Source organism: Vespula vulgaris, chromosome 13, assembly GCF_905475345.1.
Source record: "Vespula vulgaris chromosome 13, iyVesVulg1.1, whole genome shotgun sequence".
Classification (NCBI taxonomy): Eukaryota; Metazoa; Arthropoda; class Insecta; order Hymenoptera; family Vespidae; genus Vespula; species Vespula vulgaris.
Genome location: NC_066598.1, coordinates 4,515,419 through 4,541,830, shown reverse-complemented (window position 1 = coordinate 4,541,830; position 26,412 = coordinate 4,515,419). Strand labels below are relative to the sequence as shown.

Sequence of the window (26,412 nt, the reverse complement as noted above, 5' to 3'; positions counted from 1 at the left end):
ATTGATAAATAAAATAAAAAATTATCGAACACGTTCGAAACGAGATTATATTACATAAATCTTATTAAAATACTACGTATAATAATACACAAGTCGGTGCATTTAAGAATTTATTCGATTAATACACATGAATATATAAACAACAACGGACATTATGCTCAACATTGTATAAGTCTGACTGAAGTTATCATAAATATCAACATATCCGCAGATTATTTTTAACAAAAAATTATACTTAATTACTAGCCAAAACAGATCTAATTCCTATTTTGAAAAGGAATGATTAAGTATATTATGTACTATGCACCATCATCTATTTTACATCTTCATATAACAGATGTAATCTCCTTATAGAAAAAAAAGAATAATAATGAAAAGAAAAAGATCTCATTATTTCTTAAAAAAAGAAAATACAATACAATAAAAATGTTGACGTAAGCGGACATACATTAAAAAAAAATATATTTTTTAGCATATATTTTACAAATACCATTTATCATAACGCTCTTCAACAAGCATTTGTTTGTTTTTATTTTTTTGTTTTATTATATATATATATATATATATATATATATATATATATATATATATAATTTTTTACTTAAAACTTTACGTGTGAATATCTTATATCTTTGTAACAACTTAATTATGATATCTCTGTTATGTGCTTTTCATACTGATATTGAAAACAAATAGAGAGAAAAACGACGCAACAAATTATTATTATTATTATTATTATTATTATTATTATTATTATTATTACTATTATATAATAACAGAATAAATATAATGATAATATCTATAAAAACTTAAGAATGGTTACTTTGTCCACCAATAACCATTGAAAAGATTTTATAGTATTTGAGACCTTTCTGAAAAATACACTAGGCACCTCCACCTTTCTTCATCTTTCTAGAATTATTTTCGTGCTTATTAACTACTTATTTAAAGTAGCCCATTCTTTTTCTTTTTTATACACAATTAATTTAAGTTATATTAATTATAGCTTATATATATATATATAAACTAAAGCTCTGTGCTTGGCACGTTCTTTTATAATTTATGTAACAACACATATTTCTTTAAAAGATTGCCGTGATCCAAATCAACAAAGCGAAAGTTCATATTTTAATAAATGATATAAACAGTTACGACGAAGTAATGTTTGTACAAAAGGAACTTTCAAAACTTTGCATACGAGTCGTTATTATCACTAAATTCTATAGATACATATATATCTCTCTTTTTCTCTTTCTTTCTCTCATTAGTGATATTTCTTAGCGAAACAGTATATCACGATACTTTGTAAAACTTAAATCTTCCTTAATGACTTCGTAGATATGCAATAAAATAAAGTATCAAATTTGGTATTGAGAGAACATTGATATTGACAACATTGTATTTTTTTTGTCTTTTAAAATAAGTTTATAGTCGCAAAACGTTTGCTATTTTCTTGACACCATCGCCAGCTAAGATATCTCTATGATTACCTGGTAATTCTTCAACTTTAACTTTTTGCCTACAAATCTATAGAAAAGGGAAGACAAATGTTAAAATTATATCTAAAAAATAAAAAATAAAATAAGAATATATTTGAAGTAAAAATCATTACCTCTGAAAGACCATAATCGTAATTCAATGCTACAAAATTATCTTTGGCTTTGAGTAATGTAATTTCACCATTAAATTTGTCATTTGGTTGATAAAGATTAGCAGCCCTTAATTTTTTGTAGAACAATATTCCAGCGATTTTTAATTCCTCTGGTTTAAATGGTGTATTACCAATTACTTCTAACATTTTATCTAACGTCTGTTCTTCTGTTTGTGTGTCTTTTAAGATACCGTATGCCTGTAAATATTATATTTGATATAAATAAAAATATAAATGGTATTATTATAATATACACACACACATACATATCATTCAACATTAAAAATTTTAAGTTTATTATATTACCTGAAGATAATTGATATCCTTTCTAAACTGTTTCAAGAAGAATGCCAGAGCTTTCCGACGACCATCAGATAATTCATCTTTATTCATCTGATTACCTTGTTTCCCAGTTTTTTGAGTATGTAAAGTGATAAAAACTGGTGAACCATCGAGAAGAGTTAACACAACATTTTCTCCACTTTTTTCTAATTGCAAGCCCATTTCAAAAGCTATACAGGCACCAAAAGAATAACCTGCTATATGGAAGGGACCTTTTTTCTGTACCTGTTTCATGAGCTTTATGTAAAATCCAGCTAATTCCGATATGGAATCAAGTGGTGCATCTTGAGTACATTGAAGTCCCCAAACAGGTCGTTCTAATAGACCAGCTAAAGTTTTCAGAGGAGATATAATTCCTTCTATAGCATGAATCAAGAACAATGGTGTACCCTTTGAATTCTTTGTTTCTAATTCTACGAGAGAGGTCTTAGGTACAATTTCTGTTTCATAATATTGGAAGAGTAATTCGTCCGTTACATTTTCTGAGATATTATTTGTACTTGGAGCAGCATCATTCGTATCTGTGTTATCAGATGACAATTCCAATAATTTGCTCAACGTCAAGCCACGAATTTCTTGAGCTGATAGAACTAAATCGTAATTCCTTTCAAGAGTTTGTTTTATCTCTGTACCCATCAATGAATCCATTCCTAGATCAGCCAAAGTGTTATTTGGATTCACTGATTTCAGATCTTTGATTCCTAGAATATTTCCAACAGCTTGAACGAGAGTCACTTGATTTGTATTATCAGTCGATTTATGTTTATCTGCTAAAACTATTGACGATAGAACAGGATGTAATTGTTGAAGGAATACGTCTAACGTTGAGAGACAACTACTTATACGTTGTGGAAGGGTACCACCAATTTCTGTATCGTTATCTCCCAGATTTTCTGTAGAAGAAAAAGATAACATTGCGTTAACATTTGTATAAGCATTACCGTATACGTTAAAAATATATTTAAATTTTCATAAGAGATATGACCATACCTAAAATTAAACCAACGTCGCCAATGGCACCCCATTGAATAGCCAAACCAGGTAAACCATTAGATTGCCTCTGTTCTACTATTCTCTCCATCGCTGAATTAGCAAGACCATAATTAGTTTGTCCTAAATTGCCTCTTCCACAGGATACCGATGAAAAGGCAACGAAGTAATCCAAAGAAGGACAATGTTTCCTCGAAGCTAGATCTAAATTCTTGGTGCCATCGATTTTAGGTAATGCAACATTCTTGAAATTGTTTTCGTTAAGATTTTCAATGAAAGCGTCGTTCAAGACAACAGCCAAATTAAATATGCCACCGACAGGAGCTATCTCGTTACTTTCTTTTATTAATTTTTCTGCACCAGCTAACGTAGTAACGTCGGTCGTAGAAATGACAATATTTACACCGGACTCACGCCAACGTCGAACGCATAATGCTTGATATCCTGTACGTATACCTGATCTTGATGTCAGAATGACATGTTTGGCGCCTCGAGTTATCATCCAGTTTGCAAGTTCTAATCCAAATCCACCAAGACCTCCAACAAGTATGTATGATTTGTCTGGATTCATGTATGTTCGTGGAATAGCTGCTACAGTCTTCGAGAACGGTTGTACAACCTTTTGTGTTTCTTCCTCACGAATCTTTAACAATACCTTGCCAATGTGTTTACCAGTAGCCATGAATCTAAACCCTTGTTCAATTTGTTGTTCCGAAAAGACAGTCGATGGGAGTGGCTTCACAGCTCCGCTCTTAATTCCTTCGTTAACCAATCTCACTACCTCTCTTTTCTCTGGACAATCAGTTTCAAATAATGCATCCAAAAGTATACCATGGAACGAAGTATTTTTCAAGAAAATAGACATTCCTAGAAGACTGTTATTTGATAAATCAAATTTGCCAATTTCAAGGAATCGACCATCCCTTGCAAGACATCTTACACTAGCCTGTAATTTTTCTTCTGCCAATGAGTTCAGAACAACGTCAACTCCACGTCCATTAGTTTCAGTTAGAATCAACTGTTCAAAACTGGTATCTCTTGAGTTACCAATATTCCTATCGGTCAATTGTGGGAACATCTTCTTTAAGAAGTTTCTTTTCTCTTGAGATCCTACCGTAGTGAATACTTTACATCCAGCATGTAAAGCTATCGCGATACTTGCTTGACCAACTCCACCAGTACCAGCATGAATCAAAACAGTTTCGCCTGGCCTTAATCTACCGCGTACGAAAAGAGCATAATAACTAGTTGCATAGACAACTGGAATAGTCGCTGCTTCTTCTAAGGTCCACTTATTGGGTACTTCCCACATAAATCCAGGATCCGCTAGCACAGTTGTTGCTAATCCTCGGGATCCTACCATTCCCATGACTCTTCGTCCTTTGGTATCTCTACCAGAAAATTCAAGACCTAAGATACAGTCTTGAGTAGCCATATCACCTGGCAATGCATCTGGTGGTAACTTTCCGGTAGCCAACATAATGTCTCTATTAAACATGCAAAGTGTATTAAGTTATTAAACAGAATGAATAAATAAATGGAAAATCTCAATTGGAAAATTACCTGAAGTTTAATGGAGCGTAATAAACACTACACATTTCAGTGTCTGGATATTTTTCAGGCTGATAATAACTCAAAGAGCTTTCAATCCATCTTAAACTTGTCAAATCACCTCTAATCAAAGTATTAATGTAAGCATGTTCGACCTGTAAAGACGATGCATCGTTCTGTTGCTCCAAACGTAAATGACGATAACTTCCCCAATGACCTCCCTTCAATACATTGGCCACTAATTGCTTGTTCAATTGTTCAGCATAAGATCGTGAAGTTAAAGAAAATTTCGGCGCATTTTTGTCTTGAATGAAAACGTAACGAGCGTTGCTTCCACCACTCTCAAAACGAAGACAATTCATGAAACCGATTAAACCTACGAAAGGAAACATTTCTATCATTATTTATCAATCCTGATTCATTAATAATGATCATAAAAGATACAGAGTGTCATAAATAAAATAAATAATAAGTGATTCTTTCTCATAAGTTAAGAGTTCGCAAAAATTCAATTCTTTTGATAAAATGATCGGTTCTTATGATAAACAAAGTTTTCATCCTGTATAATCTTCTCATATATAATTAGATAAAAAATAAATTTACCAAGTAATTGTTCCCCTTGACTAACTAAAAGAACCTCTTGACCTTCTGTTTCAGATTTATTCAATGCAGCTTTAACTCCTTCGAGCCATGAGAAATTTTTTTCAGTAATTTGTATAATTATTGGTTGTCCTTTCTGTTCGAGTTTCTTCAAAAGTACATAAGTCTTCCCAGCATTAATTTGTGTACTAACGACCGTCAATCCAGTACCTTTCAATAATTTCACGTCAAAATTTCCAGTCTCTTCCAAAATAATGAAACCCCCATTTTTCAAAGAGTTAGATAAATTTCCTAGGACGGTCAGAGATTTATTACTAAGTACATCGGCTGCTAATACAAGATGTAAATCCTGTCCAGCAGGTGCATTGTTTATATCCTTAGCTACAATCTTTACGTTAGATTGATCCAAAGATGCAGCATAATTATCTGGCGAAGTAGCGATCAATTGTAAGTCAACCTATAATAAGAAAAAAAAGATTGATTTGTACAATTTTGTTCATCCTCATCGACATTTTAACAAGTTTATCATTATTATACTCACATTAATTATTCCAGGTTCACTGTACAAAATTTGTAACACCAATGACGACAATAACGCTTCTGCTGCTCTTTCTCCAGCTACTTCAGCTATTTTCAATTTCATACTGAGCATGTTCTCGTGGACAATACCCAATAAAACAGTTAAAACATGTAACTTAGCTTTATCAGGATCTTCAGAAAGGATTTGATAATTTTCATACGGTACGAAAGTATATCGTTCATGTTTGGGTGTTGCTTGAATTTGTTGTCTCCTTGGTGCTAAAGATGCTTTTAAACCTCTCATTTCAACACCACCTGACTTAATGCAAGAAATATTTGTATAGTTATAAACTGGAAGACTTCCTCCTTCTTGTGGGAGTTCGTTCACAAATTTCAGATGAACGGTAGGATTAATAGAAACATGTTGTATACGTGTTGGAATATATAACTCTTTGACACTCTTGCCAAGTATAGAGAATTGAAGCATAGTATCCAAAAATGAAATCCAATCGTTATTCCAGAAAAGTTGTCCATTGATTCCTCGATTATCTGATACCTTGATACCTTGGAAAATACCACTGTAATCGTAACCACGTAGTCTGAGATCCTTATAAACGTCTTTTGTATTTAATTCCATAAGAGCAGATTCATCTTGAGTGGTAGGAGCTGGTAGGTTCAGTTGTTCTTTTTCGATGTCGTCTGGCAGACGAATTTTACCAGTAACTGTAACTGATCCTCCTTCGCAAATCTCGAAATCACCACTACCATCAAAGATGTTTATCAAGAACTTCACTGAGCCTTCTTTTGGAATGATCGTAGCACGTTGGAACTGTACGTTTTCAAAAACCACTGGCATCTGTTCATAATCAACATTGTTAAGTTTTGCAAATGTTTTCCATACGATTGTTAAATAACCAGTCGCAGGGAATAAAATTCTTCCATCGATCGTATGTCCACTAATATAAGCATCTGTTTCTTTGGATAAATCAATTTCTACGATACTTTCTCCAGAACGAGCTGCATTCTTTGAAAAATTAGCTACACTCCATAAGGTCGAGTGATCCCATTTAACAAGGGAATTTAACATTGGTGTGCCACGGCCAACAGGATAGTTGATAAGTGGATACAATTTGGAAATTTTTGGTTGTGCACCTGTGGCATATAATTTTCCTATGTTGCTTAAAAGGAAGTCTAAATTATCGTTATGATCTCTTTTATGAAGGGCGATGTTTGTTACAGTTGGAGGTAAAGATCTGCGTAGAATTGCTTGGAGTAAGCAATGAGGTGCAATTTCTATAACAATTGCATTTTCTGGCACATAAACCAATGCTTCTTGGAATAACACGGGCGACAAAAGATTGTTCACGTGATATGCAGCTGAGCTAAGCTGTGCGAGTGGACCACTCCAAGCATTCTCTGGAATAGAACTCGAGATCCATCTGGCAGAACGTTGCTTTGGATTTGGAATAATTTTCTCAAGTACTGTACGTAATTTTGGTCCAACTGATGCTATGTATTTGCTATGGAAAGCAACACCAGAACTGTCGACAAGTTTGGCGAAGATATTTTGGCTCTTCAATACATCTACGAATTTAACAACAGAATCGACTGGGCCAGAGACTGTTACGGAATCAGCAGCATTGTGACAAACCGGTGATACGTCAGGTGGGCAAACTTTTAATGTTTCCTCCCAGCCGAGACCAACTGCAGCCATACCTCCAAGTGGTAAGTTGGATTCTAATATACATTTACCTCTCCAATATGCCGCTAAGACTGTTTGTTCAGGTGTAAAAGTACCATCGGCATAAGCACAGCCTAACTCTCCAACAGAATGTCCAATGATACCATCTGGATGTATATCCAATAACGTTAATAAATCAACAAAAGCAACCTGAATAGCAGCGATTGATACAAAACTGTTCAATACGTTCTTAAAACTTTCGTTTGTTCCATGTAGAATGAGATCGATCAGATCAATGCCTTCTGGTTTCAATGCTTCAGCGCAACGTTGCAAACTACGTTGAAAAGTTTCAATGCAAAAGAGTTTTTGTCCCATACCTGCCCATTGCGAACCCATGCCAGAAAATATAAACCATATAGGTTGTTTGGATGAACTATTATATTGACCTACTTCACGAATATTAGAGTTTCCTAATATTTCAAATCCACGTACAGAATGTCCAGATATATTATTAGCATGTATATCATGTATTATTGAAATAAATTCATCGTCCTGTTCGTATTCTTTGATTGTATCTAACAAAAAGTTAACAGCTTCTTCAGTACGACCAGATACATTTATGAGTTTCGGTAATTTAGTTTCCAGTACTGGTGATAATTTTGGTTTTGGATTACTGCGTAAAACAATATGTGCATTTGCTCCACCAAAACCAAATGAGTTCACTGCTACTAAGCCACCTTTCCATGGTGTTGGTTTGTCAACGACCTGTATCCTTCCATCCAACAACGAAGGTATGTTAGTATTAGGATTATTAAAATGTAAGTTGGGTGGAATAATGCCAGTTTCCATTGCGAGAAGAATTTTTGCAATTGAACATAATCCACTGGCTGGTTCGGAATGACCCATATTTGATTTAACCGATCCAATAAGCAAGGGTCCTTTCCTGTTCTTACAAAATATATCTGCAATCGAGTTGATTTCTTGTGGATCTCCTACTTTCGTGCCAGTTCCATGAGCTTCAACGTAAGCTACATCAGCTGGATTAACACCACATTCTAAGTACACCTCACGCATCAACCTATTCTGCATATCTCCGTTGGGAAAAGTAATTCCTTGAATCTTGTTACCATCCACATTTGTTTTAGAATTAACAACAGTGGCATAAACTCTACGAGCATCCTTCGATTTTTGCAACAATATTGCCACAGCTGCTTCTGCTCTTACGTAACCCTTTCCATCGGCATCAAAAGCTTTGCACATACCATCCAAAGATAACATGTTTAATCTGTGGAATTGTAGTGAACTTGTTGGTTTCAAAAGTAGATTACAACCACCGACTATAGCTGAGTCACATTCTCCAGATCTCATTGAAGATATTGCCTGGTGCATTGCGTATAATGAAGATGAACAGGCTGTGTCTACTGCGTAGCTGGGTCCTTGGAAATCGAAAGTGTAAGAAATTCTATTGGGGAACATTGCCCGGCAACATCCAGTCAAACCATATCCTGTTCAAGTATACATATATGATATATTATTATATAATATTATACAGAGTAATTTAATAATTTCTAACAGATTATAAGCATGACATAATGATAACGATATTTTTTGTAAAGAATAATTGCTTTGGAGATACGAAGTTACGTATAATGAATGTATATATATATACACACACACACTTTAATAAATTGATATATCTTTCTCTTCACAATGTATAATTTTGAATAACCTTGAACTTAGGCCTTGTCTTGAAAATTGCTATCACATATAAAAATATGAAGATGACCTTCATACTTCTTATAATCACCTTTTAAAAAAAAGATCATCGATGGCATATCATAGTTATTTCTATATCATTCAAGTCGAAAGATTTTTTTTTAATTCTCATTTAGAGATATTTAAAATGGTAATAATCGTATACAGAATGACTTAAAGCAAACGGATAACCTGAATATCGTTTATAGCTTTGAAGGTAGAAAAAAACGTTTATGATAAAAGTAGTTTGAATTTGAATGAACTATAACGTTTTACCTAATATTTTTTCCATCTTTAAAATCATAGAAGATAGTAAAATAATTTGTTTTAATTGAATCATCCTGTACATTTCTAATAAATATAATAATTTTATAACTAATTGTATCTAGGAAAGTAGAAAAATCAGTAAATAGAAAATCAATAAATCTATAGGCACTATTCATGGTTCACTAACATGAATTACATGTAAGTACACACCATTGACGGTTTCTGGATCTCTTGTCCAATATTCATCAGATTCCGAAGAAGAAACACCAATGAATACACCAGTTCTTGTGCCTCTTAACGAAACAGGATTGATGCCAGCATCGATAATAGCTTCATAGGTTATTTCCAAGAGCATTCTAAGCTGTGGATCCATTACGTGAGCTTGCTTAGCATGTACGCCAAAGAAAGTGGCATCAAAAGACTCAAGATCTTTAATTTTCCCACTTCTGGTTGGTAAACCATATATACCAGAGGGCCAACGACGTTCATCATCTGTGATTAAATCGATTCCATCGAATAATTGTGCTTTAAATTCTTCTATATTAGATGACTCTGGTAGACGACCTACAAAATTATTTAAATTAGTTATAAATACAATAAGAAAGATATTAATATAACGAACCTTAAAAATATGTTCGTACAAATATAATTTGGATATACCTGAGAAACCACTTATGACAATATCCTCATTGAGACTATGGGGAACACCATTCGAAACGACTGGCTCCCGTACGATAGGACTGTTAACACCTTCGAACCGAGCAGGCATTTCTGGAGCTTATTTTATTTCTTTGTTTAATTATACACACTTCCAGGATTCTTGAAGTGTTTCTGGATAATTTAGTAGCCTAGTGGACAATAGGCTGAAAATTAAAAAAAATATATACATTAAGTAAATGATTAGATGAACTCTATTTTTATTTATTTATAGTAGTACTTTACAAGTCTACAAGTACATCCAAATTTACAAGACTTGCTTTTATAGAAATAAAAAAATTAAAAAAACCTTTTGCCGTCTATATCCTTACATTCTGCGTCTTAACTTCTAACATCTACCAATTATTTGTTTCTGCATTTTTGAACATGTATTTATTGTACATATTGAACATGTACTAGTTTATTCTTATTTATATTTTATTATGTATATCTTAACCATAATTGTCTTTTTATCTATAATTATTCATATTTTATTATAATTATCTAATATATATTTTATATATAATATATTTATATATCTTTATATTTATATATTTATATATTATATATAATATATATTATATATAATGTATCAAAATAATGATAAATAAAATTAAAAAAAAAAACGAAAAGCAAGTACAAATCATAATTTTCTTGCTATTAATCTATACTATGAAATATTTTAATCAATAATTGAATAATTAAAAAATATATAATCCACGAAATGACAAGTAGGATTTAATCTACAATTATCGTTGCTGCGCGTGCTAACTGATTCAACCAAGTTCATGGCCACAAAAAAATTTGTCTTATCATAGAATGACTACATATTATACATATATTTACATATATTTACATACATGTATTTTTGTCTTTTTTCAGATTATGAAATTATAAGCTTAGTTGATAAAACTGTAAGCCTAATTACAAACTTAAAAAGTTTCGAAAAAAATAATTAATTTTTTAAATTCTTCAAACATTTCTAACCCACCTTGTAGCTATGAAATACATACACATACGTGCGCGCAAAAAAGAATTATATATTTCCATAATTACATAAATAATAATATTTCCTATCAAAAATGTTCTCAACTTTAACTTAACACAACATAAAATGTTATCAATTTTTAACATATCTATTTAATGTTTTATGTGATATTTGATAAAAATGCAAAAATATGAACATTATTATCAAATACTTTATGTGTATGCCTGTGTATTTTTCATATATATGTTCATATACACTTACTGACAAAAGTTAAGAAACAAAATAATCAATTACCCATTTTTATAAATTCTTTATCTTCCGAAATACATAAATTGAAACTAAAAATAGTATAATGAGATAATATTTCACACATCATATTATCTCATTATGCTATTTTCAATTTCAACCTATATTTTTCAAAAGATAAAGAATATTATATAAAATGGACAAACGATTACTTTATTTCTTAACTTCTGTTAGTATATATGTGTATGTATATAGTATATATACTATATATATATTACATATCGCACGCATATACAAAAGAAAATTGAGTGTCGTTTAAAGCAACAGTGAATTCCATGACATGACATGTCAATAATTAATAATGCAGAAATTTGAAAAATAGTATTACATTTCTGTATATTATATTCTGTATAAAATTTCAATAATTCTATCTTAAACAATACAAGATCAAAACAAAAAATATATTATTAGAGAAAAAAAAAATTTCTTTTTCTTTTTTCTTTGAATATAAATTTTTATGATGATATTTTTTTAGATGATAAAAAATTGTTACATTAAATCAGCATGGAATTTATAACGAAGTAAATAATTTTAATTGATATTATCTTCAATATAGTATTAAAAATAAATATAAGAAAAAAAAACATCCATGTTGAATAATCATCAAATGATTTTCTTTTTAAGTATGAATTTTTATGAGCTCGGAACAAGTGTTTACGAATTCTATCTACGTTATCTAAGAGAAAGTTCACATGTTATCGACTTTCGCTTTCAAATTAGATTTTCATTAAAAGAACAGTAAGAAATAAATTTGTCAACATTCTTAATATTTCATTTATAAAAATTTCTCTTATATATGCACATATTCATATACAATGTGCGCGTGTGTCTACCTATTTCATCTTACATTATCAAAGAACAAAATTAACATTTGACATCGCACGAGCTATCATATATAATTACTACTAATTTTTTTCTTTCTTTCTCTCTTGAAAATATTTTGATTGAAAAAATTCTATGCTTGAATTTCATAAAAATTCAAAGCACTGCACATTCCTATCGAATTTCACTGTCAGAAAATATTTAACTTAAAACTCAGAAACGGTATACAATATTATTAATGTTACATTATATCTCAAATAATAAAAGAATGACCATTTAAAAATGTCCTTTAATTGATGAGATTACAATTACAATATTACAATTAATTAATATTATTATTTATTCTTTAACAATAACCGATATTTATCACATTCCATTATTTATTTACCGAATAGATGTTGTTTGACAATACTACAAAAAAATAATTAGATATCCTAAATAAAAATGTTATACACACACACAGCATTGTGTGCATGTATATGTGTGTGTGTATGTATATATATAATAGTATAGTAATAGTAGTAACAACATTACGATAGAGATTATGTCGAAAAAAAAAAAAGAGAAATGTATTATGTAAATACGAAATGACCGTAATTTTTGTTTATTTGGCATTCTGTTTCTGATGGTAAATGTTCGATTCAATGTCACATGTATCGAATATTTATGTATGTATGTATATGTATGTAATCTGTATGTATATATATGTAATGTATGTATATATGTATGTATATGTATGTATGTATGTATAAATATATATGTATATATATACAGTGATATTGCTATCTACAAATATGAAGACTGAAAAAATTAAAGAAGTTCCACTTCAATTTCGTACTTTAAGTAATAAATTATTCTACATTTTTGAAGGTCTTTCGTCGTGAGATAGTACTCGTTAATCGTAACGTATAAAATGTCACGAACATCAAGAATGTGTCGTGACCTGTTCGACCACGTACTCTAATTTACGCCTACATGTCAGTAATATATTTCTACAAATCATGTGATCCGAAAACGTCCTCGAAAATTTTTCCTCAATAATGCATAATATATAGATAATAATTATGTATCTACGTATTCTTTTTTTTTCTTTTTCCCTTTACATTAAGTTAAAAAATTGCATTGATGATAATAATAGTAGTGCATACGCACGCATACACGCGCGCACACACACACACACACTTGTACAATTTAGAAAAATGAACAATATAAACAAAAATCAATCTATAACGATCGAAAGATAATGTCCTGCTTTTTTTTTATTTTATTCCTATTTCTATTAATTTCAGAAATAAATATGATAAAATTTAATTTCTTGATCAAACGAGAGAATGATCAGTCAACGTATTTTTAGAATAACTGAATAACTTTTTTCTAGATATTTACGAGTCTCAAAAGTTCACATTCGAATCTCAATTTCTTTCCTTTTTTTTTCTTTTTTCTTTTTTGATTTCAGAGTTGTTAAAAATTTACGTAATATTTCACACATAAAACAGAAATTCATTCTTATTAATTATAACGTTACGAAAGATCAATTTGAAAAAAATATAATTTAAATCTCGCCGAGCAAGAATCATAAGTTAAGCATATAAGTATTTTTGTATTCAAAAAGATTAATTATACGTGAATTTATCACTAACTCTATTAAAATGCTACATGCACTTTATTAATAACTAGAAAACCGTCTCAATTGAATCGTATAGACTTAATGAAAGGTAAAAAAAAAAGTACTACAAAGTAAAAAAAAATTATGTGTGTACTAGTTACGTACTAATATATAATGCTTGACAAAGGCCAAGATTAGAAGTATTAGAAATTATTCGTTCATAAATACGTTAAAAAAAAAAAAAAAAAATTATTGAGCGAATAGATATTGAAGCAACGTATGTTACCTATAATGCCACGTTTTTGCGAAAATTATGATATTACGATAAAGTTTCGTCCTGAATCCTCTCGAGGACTCTTTTTCAGTAGGGTTCTTCAGAACGGACTTTATAGATCGAACTCCTAGACCATGTTTCGTGTAATCGCACAAAATGTCGAAAATTTCGTTAAAGTGACGAAAGAAAGTACCATAGATCGAATATTATCGTTAGCGTAATTGAAATCTGATTAAATTTTAGATCTATCTGTATACAACCGAAAGTTTCTTGAGATGGAACGAGACTGTTCATTCGACTCATAATCCTACATGATTTCTATTTTGGAGATAAGAAAAGAAAGAGAAAAGAAAAAAAAAAGAAAAAGAAAAAGAAAAAGGGAAAAGAAATAGGAGAAAAATGATGATGGAACTTAGGTAAATAATAGAAAGGAAAAAAAACGATCCTTCTCATTAATCAGAAGCATGTTACGGATTATGCATCTCCGATATGTTCATTAACAGTTTTTCTAAACTACTAAGAAAGCAAAAATTAATTATTTAAAAGAATCTTTTCATTCTTAAATACAAATATTTCGGGTCTCCTAATTAAACTATTTCTATAGGATACGTTTAAGCACATCTTGATTAAATGATAAATATATTTATTGGGATTGGATTTGCCTGTCTAAAAATACAATTAATAAAACAAAATATCTAAATTGTTTTAGAATATCAGCATTTAGAATTCTATTTGTCTATTTGTCAGAATTATTTATTCGAAATATCGTAAGATATTCAAATAAACGAGTGAAATCAAAGCATTTTAAAAGGAAATCAAATGCATTACATATGCTTCGATACGGAACAAATAATTAATATGTGAACTGACACTTTTTAGTTTTGTCCTATTTATATATATTCTTCTTTGATAGTGGTGATAAACATTGTTTTATAATACATAAATACATAAAGAATAATTGATATAATTTACACACACATACACAGAAGCATACGATATATAATAGTAAATATAAAAGTAATAATATGTGCATTCCAAACAAGTGATTAATTTTTCTCTAACTTGAATTTTAATTAGAATTTAAATGTAATCGTAAAAAATATATAGTTAATTATATTCTTTTACATAAAAGGAAAAGAAAATTTAAATGTAATTGCAAAAAATATATAAGTAATAATATTTCTTTACATTAATGAAAAGAAAAGAGAAGAAAAAAAAAGAAAAGAAAAAAGAAAAACCCTGTTGGAATAATCTAACTTCTATTCCGAATTACGTTTTTCACTTTTTTTTTACATATAGAATCTTATTAACAATATAACAAAAAATATAAAATATAGATATATACATTTAATGAATTAAGTATATTAAAGTATTTGTAGTCTTTGGGTTTAGAAATGTAATACTTGCTCAATTTTTCAATTCTGTCTATTTTATCTAATTACAGTATTGGAAATTTTATAATATGCAATATATAGTATAAAAATATCACATCCCTATTTTTATTCAAATTATTAAATGCTTGCCATTGCGATAAACATTGCTTATAAGATGTTTTTAATATATAAAACGAAACTACAAAATTTTCTAAAATTTAACAATATTTCAGAAATTGAAAATTAGCATTACAAGAACGGCTTAATCTGTATTTCCCTTATTTTATCATAAAATTTTATCATACAATCATTCGTTCAAAGTACATTAAAATGATGCCCTTGAATTGGTTTATCGTAACTCTACTTCGTATGAGCATTACGAAATGTGACCTTCTTTATTATTCTTTAAACCGATTTAAAAATTTGAGCATCAATTTTCATAAGCAAATAAGCAAACTCGTTTATTTTACGAAAGCACATCGCTCAAATATATAAATGAAAATCAGTAATGAGAATAGGAGCTTCTTTTCTTTTTTCGCATATTTCAAGAATACCATACGAAACTTATTTTTCAGAAAAACTATTTTTACGCACTAACATTGAATCCTAAACGTATTTCTTGATAGATTTTAATTAATATTTTCTCATTTTAAAAATAAAGGTTTTTTAAGCGATGACATGAACTTTTTCAGACTTTCTGTCATCAGAAAATTTGAAAAAATTAACTAAGCATTATCTTTAAAATAAGATCTTACTTATCGTTTGTTTATATTATTGTTTATTTATAAAATCGATCAAAAATTGTATATCTGCATTCACTGTTGATGTAAATATTATTTTCAAGAATTTTCATGAAAACATTTTTTCTGAAAGATATCATTTTATATAATGTTCGAACGTGCGAAGAAAAAAGAATAAGCTCGTAACACATTCATTTAGATTCATTATTCATATATATTACGAAAGATTGATTTGAATGAGTTTTAATGTAAATTTTTACAATGATAATAATCAGAAGAATATTAATAGTCGATTTAAATATTTCCTTGTTGTAAAGCGATATCAATTAACTAATTAAAAACAATAGTAACATACTAATTAATATTGCTGTCTCATCTTGATATAGTGTTAATGTATTAAATGCGATTTGTTATTGATATGGAAAAAGATATATGATCATTAATTCAGATTATCTGTCCCTTTTCACTGAAAATATGTAATTTATTTAGCATATGTGAAAAAAATAATTAATTATAAAGCGCAGAGTAAGTAATTTTAATAGGTCGTAAACTAATAGATTATATATTGAGCCCATAATATATGTATTATTAGTCTAAAACATTAATACTTATATTACTGGCGCGTTTAAAATAATCAATTTCTTAAATAAATAAATATATATATATATATATCCATTATAATTAGAAGTGATTATTTTAATAGCTCTCATATCCATTATAATAGATTATGCTCAGAATTGCTTTATTTTTTAATCTCTCAATTGAAATAAGACATATAAAGACAGTTCTTTAATTTTAAATATGACACTGGCAAGTTAGTTATTAAAAATTGCATGACAATTCAACAATATGCTAAGTATTTAGCTGTTGAAGATAAAGAGATTAAAAAAAGATGGATTATAAACAAAATGTTGGAAATGTTACCACCCAAATTTCATCATTTTTTTACTATCTTGGCTATAATGTTAATGATGCAAATAAGAATCTAAGTATGATGTTTAAAGTGATATTGTTACTGTTAAATTTAATTTTTTATGAGAAAGTTTGTGTTGAAAAAAAATCACTGAAACTGAAGCTTTTCTGATAGAAGATCAAAATGAAAATTCAAGAAAAAAATTTGAAAGTTCTAAATTCAAAAATTCCAACTCTGAAGATTCAAATGATGATTAATAGTCTGACAACTTGGATTTTTATGATTTTAATTCCATCCAACTATTCCATCCAACTATTCCATTAAACCAAACTCAGCATACAACTTTAAATCTGTGTGATTGTCATATCTTAAAGATGCCTGCTAAATTCAGAGATTATATAATGGGTCATTACTACAAAGGAAACCAAGTGAATATGGCTACGATGGAATAAGTTGAACACATTTCTATCTTAAAAGCCTTGAAAGATGAAAAGTAATATAAAGAAATATCTGAAGAATTTAATCAAAATGAAAATCTGAAATTTGATAGAACCTTCAGAACGGATTAAATCTTTAACTTGTCGCTGGCTCTTACGTCAAAAACAAGACAACAAGATTCAAAGTCACATTTTTTGCTAGAGATTTTAAATAAAAGGAAGAGATTGATTATTCTGAAACATTTAATTCTATTGCTTGCTATCTATCAATTTGATTAATCCTCAGTCTTATAACTTCAAACAAAATTGTATAGTTCTCATATCCGTTAAGTAAACCTTATAAAACTTTTGTTTTATTTTTAACTCTGTGTAACTTTGAACTCATATATTCATATATGTATTTTATTTCATTTTACGTTACAAAATTTGTTTGACATTACAAAATTAATTGTCTGCCTATATTCAAATAATTATTTGCTAATTATACTAGTATATTAGTATTATAAGTTATTTTAGTATAACTATACATTATAAATATACTAGAAACTATTATTATACAATAGATAGAATATTATATATAGACACTTATAAGTTGTAATAATTATATACTAGTATAACTATACTACACTATACACTAGTATATACGTATATGTATATAATTTATAGCACATAGATTTCACTTATATAATTTTCTTTTTCATAAAACAAATTTCAGTTATAAAAGCTTAATATTAAACAAAATTCTTCTCTTTCTCACCAGATGGTAGCACTTCTTATTTTCTTATCCTTTCTTCTTCTTATTTAACAAATTTATCGATCTTTACATATTATCTGCCGAATATATACGCTAATATTATTTAAAATAGTAAACATTATGTTATAATAAAGTAATCAGGTAATCATCTTTCCTCCTTTTTCAATTATTTATGATTATCTATTTTTTGTTCTATTTCTTCTTAATATTTCCTAGTCTCTTATTTTACCAAATCCTCTTAAAAGTTTGTTTCATTTCTCATTTTATATATCTCATTTAATCTACTCTTTATTACTTTCATTTTTTTACTTTAAAAAAAGAAAAAAGAAAAGAGAGAAAAGAAAAAAAACAGACAGAAAAAAGAGAAAAAAAAAGTAATAGAATTCATTTATTAAATTTTTTTTTCAATATTGCAACAATCGGACAAAAAAGAATTACGTCTAACTTTACGACGAAGAGGAGAATAATTTAATCCGAAACCATTGATTAAGGTCAACCACATATGCATCCATAATAGATCGATGGAACAGGCGATCGGTAATAAGATACTCGGGTGTATATGATATAGACACACGTTGATGAATAATCATAACGAAATAACTCGTTTTGGAAGCATGCCTTATTTATTAATTGTTTTCTAGATAATAATATCTTTTATTGTTTTCGAATACCATTACCTTTCTTCCAACGAATATTTTTAGTTTGGCATTTCAATTCAAAGAAATAATTAAATGGATAACAGTATTCAATCTTTTTAATTTATATGAGATATGATATCTGAGAGTCAAATAAAGAAAACGCACGTCTTAATCTGTTAATCGTGTCAACGGTATACAAATGAATATATCCAAGGAATACAAATATTGCTCTTAAAATATATTCAAAACGATCAACGCTTCTCACTTTTCTTTTTTTCTTCCTTCCTTTTTCATTCACAGATTATTTATAACATGCTACTTTACCAAATGATTCTTTACCAAATCTTTCTCTTTCGTCTTCTAAATCATAGATATACGCAGAAACATGAACAATTCGTTTTCTTTTGTCAACTTTCTGTTATCTTTCTATTACTTTTCTGTTTTTTTATGAAAGGAAAAAACGGAAAAAGAAAATAAAAAATTAATTTAGTGATCTTACATACATATAGACAAATACGTAAAAAAATAAAATTTAAGATTACAAAAAAACAATTGAATTCAACATTTTCTATTAATTTTGTAAAATATTCATGTAAAAATTAATCATTAAGAATGTGTGTGCGTATATAAATTTTGATATTTTGTATGAATATAATATATGATATGATATAATTTAACAATATATTATAATAATTATATTAATTTAATGGAAATTAAAAATTAATTAATGAATTAAATATAATTAATAATATTATATATATATATATATATATATATATATATATTAACATTATATATTACTATTGTCGATATTGAAAGACAATTTTTTTTTAATGTATGACCGACAATAATATGAAAGAAGATAAAATAATTTTTATTTTTATCAAAATTTATCGAAAACGTTAGAAAATCATTAGCATTTCTAATCTCTAAAAAACAATTAGCTTTTTCTAATCTCATCAATTGAATATGATCTTGCATCACGTTCCAAAAAAAAGGTATAGAAGAAAAAGAAATAGAAATAAAGAAAATCTTTGAATAAATTACTGAAGTCGAAATCAAAGATCAACCACAAACTGCGACATAGACGTAACATTCAAAACATTCGATACGTGGAATCGTCATTATTGACACTCATTTAAAAACTTGCTAGAATGATGATATATGTATTGTATATAATATATACGTATACGTATATTTCTGGTGTTAATTAGAGAGACAAGTGTTAAAGAAAATGAGAATATACGTAAATCATTTGAATGAATTTTAACTTCTCATCTCATTGACTTTCAAATAAAACATTTTCTTTTCTCTCTTTTTTCTTTTTTCTCCTTGAAAAAAAGTTTTTTCAATGTTCGGTGCATGGATTAATGTTTTACAAACTTAAGACGAAGTTATCACGAAGTTAATAATATTTCTGCTATCTTGAATATTTAATGTACACAAACCCGCACGCGCGCGCATGCGTATAAATTTTGTTACAATACATGTATTTTATACACACACACACACACACACACACACACACCATATAGATATACATACTTGTAACAAAAAAACTCTACTCGAATAATATATACAAAAGGATTTGTAATATGAGTTAACAAAAAGTTAAAAAAAAATGTTTATCGTATATGTAACATATAGCATAATCGATTACAATTATATCGAAACATCATATAACAATCCTTGTAGCAGTTTTTTTGCACAATACGATCATAATTCAATTCAGGAGGAAAGGAGATATTTTTTCATAATATGATGTAACAGAAATAATATTCAAAACATTTGATATATGGAATCGACATTATTAACATTCATTTTAAAACTCATTTAAATACATTTATATATATCTAGTTATTTATTACGTATAAGAAAATTATATAAGGAAAATGGCGGATCATTTGAATAAATTTTAACTTCAAAGGAAAGATTTTCTCACGAAATCACATCATAATTAATTAATTGTCATGATCGTATGATTTGTCGTCATTCGATTTTCTTTTTTTCTTTGTGCTATGTTCAAAAGACAGGCACTGATTTCTCTGTAGTAGCATCAATGACGCCAAGAATTTGAGTAAATGTCAATATTTATATAAATTTTTCAATTCAATTATCATTACTACAATAGTGTGAAGATCCTCAGTAAGATAAATTCATTAATTATAATTATAAATCTCAATTTATCTGTTGTAGATAATATCTCATTCCATGTTTTACTGACTAACAAATCTGTAAAGATATTGAGAAGCTTGAAAATAAAATTCGATCGTAATCGCTGTCGTTTTTGACGAAAGTGTAACTCAATTACGGGAAAAAATCATTAAAAATCTAAGGAGAAAAGAAGTGCTATATGTGCAATTTTACCGATATTACATTTCATATATAACTGTAGTCGATCACACTCTCTGTTATATCCATCTAAAAATATAAGCTATTTAATTTGTAATGATATCCATGTAAATAAGAAAAAAATAAAAAAGAAAAAATCAAATTTTTTGAATACTTTATTATAAATTGATAACCACTGGGGATCAACCTGAAATTATCAGTCTAAATTGATTCAACTAAATAGTGACAGATATCCAATAAATAAAATTCCAATACACATGATTAGATTGATAAATATCAATAATATAAAAATTAAAATCTTTGTGCGTTTATGACTTCCCTATAACTACAATTCAGCTTTGTTTTATCTATGACGTCATGCTTGACACAAGGAAAATATACTAATTATATATATATACATATATATATATATATACACGCGCGCGCACACACACACAATATATATATGTATATATATATATATATTATATATATATATAGTATATATATATAAATACATATCACACATATTGTATTTGTACCTGTATATATAGGATGTATCATACATGTGGGTCCATGGCAGACAAATATTTAATGTATGACCTTCATGAATGTAATTCAGCTGAAGCAAGAGGTCTGTACGTGAATCGTTTTCCTAATAGACATCTATCAGATAAGAAAACATTTCAAAGATTAGATGAACGTTTACGAGATACAGGTTATTATATCTGGAATTTTTGAAAGATTGCAACATTTTTCTGATACGAGTTTGATTGGAAACTTATATACAAACCGAGAGTAAAGAATAACGGATATACAAAAATGGGTATAACTTTGAGACAAGGTTAATTGTGATAACTTTTTTTATACGAACTTTTATTCGTTGTATTTCCTATCTACTCGTAAAAACAGGTCCTGACATTATGATACATATCCTTTATATAAAGGATCATAATAAAACATTATGAACTAAATATAAAGTAAAATAAATATAAAAAGAACAATTTCGTATACTACGAATAACTTTTATCTCGCACTCTTTTACTTTTTCTATTTCCCCTTATCTCTTATCGTATTTCGAATGACCTAATCTCACCGTATGTGTAATCAAGAAAGAGAATGATTCGCTGAATTATTACTCATTCAACGTTATTATTACTTAAGACGATCCTATCATTAAATATTTCAGTTTAAATTTAATTGAGAAATATTTGCATTTTTCTCAATCGATAAAAGTGTATTAAATAACTATAACATTTCTTATACGAAGGGAGGGGAAAAGAATTTGTTTTTCTGTCTATTACGACAGCATTGAAGAATGAACACCGTAATAAATGACATTGTATTAAAAAGAATTGATATAATTTTACGATAGAAAAAGAAAAACATCTTTATTTAAATCGTAAATAAAGAAAATTATGAAAGATATTTACTTTAATTTTACGCGAAATGATATTGCATAAACGTTGAGTAATTTCGAAAATAAAAAAAGAGAGAGAGAGAGAGAGAGAGAGAGAGAGAGAGAGAGAGAGAGAGAGAAAGAGAGAGAGAGAGAGAGAAAGAAACTACGCACAATCATTGATATATTAGATACGAAATCTTGAAATTTCACTCCAAAGAAACATTAACGATGTTTTTTTATTATTCTTTCGAGATAATTTAACGTATTTTGAAAGTAACATTGCAGATTAGACATTTTTATTGCTTTGTAGTTTTTTTTTGTATCTCTTTTTAATTCGGAAAACAATTACATAAATATTATTTCGTTAGGATTTTATCATAAATATTTATTCTCAAATTTATACATATATATATATATAAATTCGAGAATAAATATATATGTCGAATTTATATATTAAATATAAATTAATGTCTAACTTATATCGATTAATTTCATAAATTTGCTACTTATATATAATATTTTTGATTTTTACATTATTCTTCGACAAGAGAAATATATATATATATATATATTGTGTATATATTGCATAAGTATATAATCTTTTTCCCCTCACATACCATTATAAAATATAAGCCGATAATTATGAAAATGATCTAAGATTGTGATCTATGTAACATATCGAAATATTTTGACATTTGAGCTTGAATAATCTATAAAATTTATTTTTCTATAACAACAAAAGGAAATTAAGTATATACATTTATTCTTGAAAAATAATACTTCTGTAATATTAAAATATTAAAAATAGTATCAAACAAATTTCCATCTATTCAAATTAAGTTCTTTTTCCACGATCGGTAAATATATACTTTCTAAATGTTATTTTCTAATTGAATATTAAACCGTCAGTTACATCAATCGAGATATTAATATCTGGAATATAAATCTAATGTTTAATGACATCAATAATGATAAATTTTCTTTTATAATAATAATATAAATCATATCGATTAATGAACATTCTTGGTCTCGTTAAACATAACCTATATATATTTTTTTCTTTAATATATATGATTTTTTTTTAAATAACAGAAGATAAATAAGTAATAGAATAATAAAAAAAAGTATCAATCTTCGTTCAATCATAAAAATATTTGTTGAAAATGATAAATATTATAATGAAGAGTATAAGAATCATCGAAAAACTAAGTATGCGTTCTTAATCGATAATTGCAATACGGAATAAGATACAAAAAATAAAAACAAAATAAATAAATAAGCAATAAATAAATAAATATGTAAGTAAAAACAAATAAAAAGTAATAAAAATAAAAATGACTTCTAATCTCCGAAAGAGAAAAGTGCACGTCCGGCATGACGCTGAGATTATCACTGCCAATGAAGCATAATAGTTGAAAGTATCACCAGTTTATAATGCAGTTAGTAGCGTGTATCGTTCGAGTCAGACCTATAGTATTATTTCTCATATATATATATATATATATATATATATATATATATATATATATCACGTGATCAAAATAGAAAAAGTTAAAAAAAGAACAGAGAGAGAGAGAGAGAATGTTTTAAAATAATAAAAAGAAACACGTTTCAAGTAATCGAGCACGAAACAATAGACACACATACCATACACCATATATATACGCATCGTAAATATCCATACATACTTTCTACGAATATGGATAGCGAATAGAAATTCTGAAAGGGCATGTGATCATAAGCCGGAAAGAACAAAGGTATCATCGACCGTTACTACCATAGTTTGTAATTTACGCTCTCGAGGAGTGTCGTCTTACTACCATACTAATACGTCGTTCGGATGGCGTTTCTCTATTGTTCTCTCTCTTTCTCTCTTGTATATGTATCTCCTTTCTCTATAAGTCAGTTTATAGTTAGTTTGTCAGTTTTATAGGTTATATTGTAGCTATGTATATATTTGTCGATATTTACATATACAATTTGCTTAACAGATAAATTGTTTCTAACTATATAAATTGTTCCTCTTTCTCTCCCCCTCTCTCGCATTTCATTACTCTTCAACTCTAATAAAAAAAACTCTTTCTATATTATAATCTATAATGAAAAATATCATTTTTCATTATGATAGATAAACATGCATATATACAAATGTATATATGTATGTATATGTTAGAAAAGTAAAGTCAGTACACTCAAGTGTACTATCGATCGAGTAACTCGACACTTTGTCGTATCCCTCCGCGAAAACGAAAAGTAGTGCACTTTTATTCCTTTCTTTGATATTATTATGATAACATTTCTCGAATAACTTCTACATATGTGTACAATGTCATATATAGTCTAATATATAATATAACAGAAAAAGTAATGACATCGAACGAATTATATATATATATATATATATATATATATATATATATAGACACACACACGCGCGCGCGCGATAGGTTAGAGTCGTAAAGCCCGTTTTTATAAAAACCCAGCAGAGGACAATGGCGGACATGAATTTAGCAAACTTATTATCTTTGTGTTTACATACATATATTATTGAAAGGTCAGAAGGATTAAAAAATTTTAACGTATATTAGATAAAGCCGGTTCAGATTACTTGGATACAGAGAAATACAAATCTGTCTATGCCTAAATACAATAATGATGATATATATATACATCATACATAATACATATATATATATAAATGCTTTTATATACATATATATATATATATATATTCATATGTTGGAAAATACAGGGACGATCGATCGGTCCTCCCTTCTTTAGTTAGGCGTCTCTTCACAACGCGCGAATTTGTAATGCTATATCTATAACCGTCTTGTTCTAATCGATGCAGAAACTTTCTTACGAAAACCGACAATTTTTATAAATATACTTACCTAAACAACATTATTTTATGAGATATGTAATATTAGAATTAAAGAAAAGAATTGAAGAAGGATGCTAAAGACTCACCTGATACGAATGAAACGTAATATCCTCTCCGTTGTGTTTCTCTCTCTCTCTCTCTCTCTCTCTCTCTCTCTCTCTCTCTCTCTCTCTCTCGTTCTTTCTTTATATATATGTGTATATGTATATATATACTCTTTTTCTCTATTCTTTTTCCTCTTCTTGTTCGAAGAGCAACAGCAAGTCTCTTACCCGTTTATTTTTCTATTGAGATTCTAGTTTCATAAGCACACACGAAATGGCCTCAAAGACGACAACGATGATGACGGCGACGACAACGGCGACGACGACGGCGACGACGATGACGACGACACACAAAACGCGACGCGGAACACTTCCTCTTTAATGGCGCTAAGCTACAAGTGTTAACACCGGCTTGTCGCAGAAGACTGGCTGGCGTCCGGCTCGCGAGCATCTTGTTATTATTGAATTAGGCTGGCCCCGTGGTCTGACATCAGACCATGTGGCGCCGACCAATCGGAGCACATCTTTTACTCGCGCATGCGTATTACGTATTCCATTGCCGCCGCGGCGCATCGATGTCGTCCTTCTCACCAAGCCGGCAGGACCAACTGTTGTTACTTCGAGTCCTTACGTTGTCCTCTGTTGCTTTCTCCAATCGAAATTGTCGACTTTTGTTCTTCAAATTCTACAATTTGAGATATTTGATTACTTAATATATAAATTAATGAATGAATTAATTAATCAATCGATTAATCGTTAGACTTGGTATGAATATCAATGTTTTAATCCAAACTCCTATATATTCAGAGAACTTACGTCTTATTAAATATTTTTTATTTCATTAGATA

General features: G+C 28.6%; 1 protein-coding gene across 2 annotated transcripts; it reads right to left on the bottom strand.

The window, feature by feature from the left end:
• Positions 1-97: 97 nt before the first annotated feature.
• LOC127068581 (fatty acid synthase) lies at positions 98-26,031 on the bottom strand. Of its 2 annotated transcripts, none has more exons than XM_051004913.1 (10): positions 25,607-26,031; positions 10,017-10,219; positions 9,567-9,920; positions 5,676-8,839; positions 5,138-5,591; positions 4,547-4,910; positions 2,984-4,470; positions 1,958-2,886; positions 1,613-1,849; positions 98-1,527 (listed from the first exon to the last, which is right to left on the bottom strand). In XM_051004913.1, the coding sequence occupies exons 2-10, from the start codon at positions 10,123-10,125 to the stop codon at positions 1,426-1,428; spliced, it is 7,200 nt and encodes a 2,399-aa protein (XP_050860870.1). In that variant the 5' UTR covers positions 10,126-10,219; positions 25,607-26,031; the 3' UTR covers positions 98-1,425. The 2 variants fall into 2 exon arrangements, with proteins under 2 accessions (XP_050860870.1, XP_050860871.1); XM_051004914.1 differs by having other exon boundaries at positions 25,793-26,031.
• Between the last annotated feature and the right edge of the window lie 381 nt (positions 26,032-26,412).